This window comes from Diadema setosum, chromosome 6 (assembly GCF_964275005.1).
Source record: "Diadema setosum chromosome 6, eeDiaSeto1, whole genome shotgun sequence".
Taxonomy (NCBI): domain Eukaryota; kingdom Metazoa; phylum Echinodermata; class Echinoidea; order Diadematoida; family Diadematidae; genus Diadema; species Diadema setosum.
Window position 1 is genome coordinate 1,781,316 of NC_092690.1, and position 3,021 is coordinate 1,784,336.

At 40.5% G+C, this 3,021-nt stretch overlaps 1 protein-coding gene across 1 annotated transcript; it reads right to left on the reverse strand.

Moving 5' to 3' along the window:
- Positions 1-1,418: 1,418 nt before the first annotated feature.
- LOC140230130 (uncharacterized) lies at positions 1,419-2,390 on the reverse strand. The gene has a single exon (XM_072310326.1). It carries the CDS (start codon positions 2,388-2,390, stop codon positions 1,419-1,421), a length of 972 nt encoding a protein of 323 aa, XP_072166427.1.
- Between the last annotated feature and the right edge of the window lie 631 nt (positions 2,391-3,021).

Sequence of the window (3,021 nt, forward strand, 5' to 3'; positions counted from 1 at the left end):
CTGTATAGAAACGTAACCCAGAAAGGGGTTAATATATTACCAACTCTTTTCTCCGGGTCACGCTGACCCGGATGGTGTATGACCCCAACAGACCCAGTTTCCGGGTCAATTCCGGGTCAACACAATTCCGGGTCAACAGATTTCCGGGTCATTTCCGGGTCAATTCCGGGTCAATTCCGGGTCAACAGATTTCCGGGTCACTGAATAGAAAGGTGACCCGGAAAGGGGTCAATGTAGTGCCGACTCTTTTCTCCGGGTCAGGCTGACCCGGACGGTGTATGACCCCAACAGACCCAGTTTCCGGGTCAGAATTGACCCGGAAAGGGTCAATTCTGACCCGGGATTTTTAAGAGTGTATGTTCTAATTTGTATATACAATGTTGCCTTCCCATCACACTTAAATACAATATTATTGGACAAATAAAAAAGATATGAAGTTTTTTTTTAAGTTTACTCGAAATGATCTTCCATGGACTTGGGTCGTTCTTATATTCATATACTCAATTATCAAGAGTGATAAAATTCTCAAGTAACAGGTAGCACCAGTTTTCCTACAGCATGACCAATCTAAACACATAGACACAGTACAAATCGTTACAAAAGACATTAACAAAAATCTGACAATCGAAACAAGTACTGGTTCTTTTACCTGAAGAAAGAGAAAACTTCATAGATAAGCATGTAATGCTGTAGAGAGCACGTAATAAACGATGTCACTCTCTCGTATAGTGCCCCACAGTTCATTTTGTAAATGTTGATTCTTCTGAGGTGATGAGTTTCCAGAAAGGAGGAAGCCCATTCCCGTTTGGTAAGTGTCTAAAGTCTCAAACGGCATGGAGGGCTACAAAGGAATTGTGGGGCTGATGTGACAAGTACGGGGCATCACGTTTTTACATTATACTATCATTTTGCTTAAGCTGTCGCTAGTTTGATACTTGACGATCTTCCGGTTATATCAGAAAATGAACTTATTTTCCTATATTCTTTGGTATGAATTACTGAAAAGGATAACAGTCTCGTTCATACATGAGGTAGCAATAGTTTGCATTCATATAGGGCATTATAAAAAGAAAGAACAATTCTTAAATTGATACGTGAATTAGGTTCTTCAACAATTTTATAGAATATCAGAGTTCCATCCTCCTTCAAGATAACAGGCTTAATTACAGACGTATGATGATAAATAAGGGTGAAAATATTGGTGGATTTCTGTATTCATTTGTTTGTTTGTTAGTGTGTGTTTGTTTGCTTGTTTGTTTTACAAGATGGCATATACCCTAAAATATTCAGGAGTAAGTTTATCGACTCTCTTTCCGTTGGAATTGACATTCAATATTCAGACGAGCATACTGTGCTGAGTGAATTGCTGGCCTCTCAAAATTACAATAATGATCTCTTCCATTTTCACTTTTTTGCTCTTAGTCAACTCTCTCGTCCACCAGGATTGTGATTGTCAACAAGCCTTTTACAAGGTAATTGAGGGTTCCATCTTCCACACTGCTGATTGGTATCAGCTTGTAAATGAACGCGCCTCCGTCGAACATGGCCACCTTCTCGATGGCTTCCGATTGATCTTCTTGGTTTTCAACCCTGACCTTCACGCTGCACCTGAGCAGACTGCCGAGGGATTCGCGGACGTCCACCAGGGTCAAAGAGAGATGGCTCCCCAGCCCAGGACCAAGTCCTTTCAGGTGGAGTTCCGCCTGCAGTTTGCTGGCGCACCTCAGGTCGAACTGAGGCGAGAGGATGTCCATGACGTCGAGCCGCTTCAACTCCGAGTACGGAACTACCCACGAGAAAGCAGTTACTGTGGCTTTCTTGGCAGCATCTCCACTGGAATGAAGACCGGAAGCAGTCGTTGAATGGGGGTCATGTCTTCCGGCCAACAAGTCTTGAAGCATGACTTCAACATTTTTTAGTCTGTCGTCTACCCTCTGACACCACTTGTTCATCTTGGTGGCATACTTGCTGTAACCTTTTTTCACACTATCTATTCTCTCCATGTTTTTCTGACTTTTTTCCAAGGCCATGTCTAGTGAAGAGGAGGATGGCCAATTCCATACCCTTGCAGACGCAGCGCTGCAGCAGCTTATATCGGAAAATGTACTAATTGGTAGTGACCCGACACCGGAGCCGCGACGTGATGAGTCAAGTGAAATCGAGATGATTCCTCCATCTTGAGTATCGCATTGATTTTTCCGCCAGCCACCATCGTTAAAGACAGATGAGTCTATTGGAAACAACTCTGCAGTTTTCTCTATTGGCTGACATGATCCTGCAGCTTCTATAATATCGGAGAGTGACTGCTCATCATCAAACAGAAAAAGCTGAGGTTCCTTATCCCTGTCTCCTTCTGTTTCCTTTTTATCTTCCTTCATAATATCTGCCATCGTTGAAATGTCAATCCTGTAAACGTGGACCTAAAAAGGAAGAGAAGAATCATCATAAAGTGGCGCAAAATTAATCCAATATTGTTGTATAAGCAATCATGATAATTATTACACTCTATCAATTCAGCATACCAATTAAAACTACAAGCATAATTTTAAGAGCACTAAAAAAAAAGAAGAAAAACTCGTCTTGCAAGAATGCGGAGAAAATATTCTTTTAAGACTGTAACAGTTTGAGAAAATGTGTATCATATTGTATTATTTGTTTAATGCTCTTCGTATTTATGTCGTTTACCATGTTTTATGTGACGTCACAAATGACGTGAATGTAGTCTTTGTATTAAGTGATAGGCGGCACGAAACCTGTAAACATCATACTATTTTTCAAAGAATTGTCCGATTTTCCTCGAACTTATTCACTGATATTGTGTTCTCCTAATATTGCTGCTTTACTCGATCACAATCCACATGGTTCCATTCCCCTAACTATTGGATAAATTGCGTCTATTCCCTTACAAAAAAAAAAAAAAAATGATGTACTATGGACATCATCATTCATATATAATACTCGTTTAAGCAAATGTTAAGTATATATCCCACTTGAAACATTTCGGTTTCGAATGGGTGTACC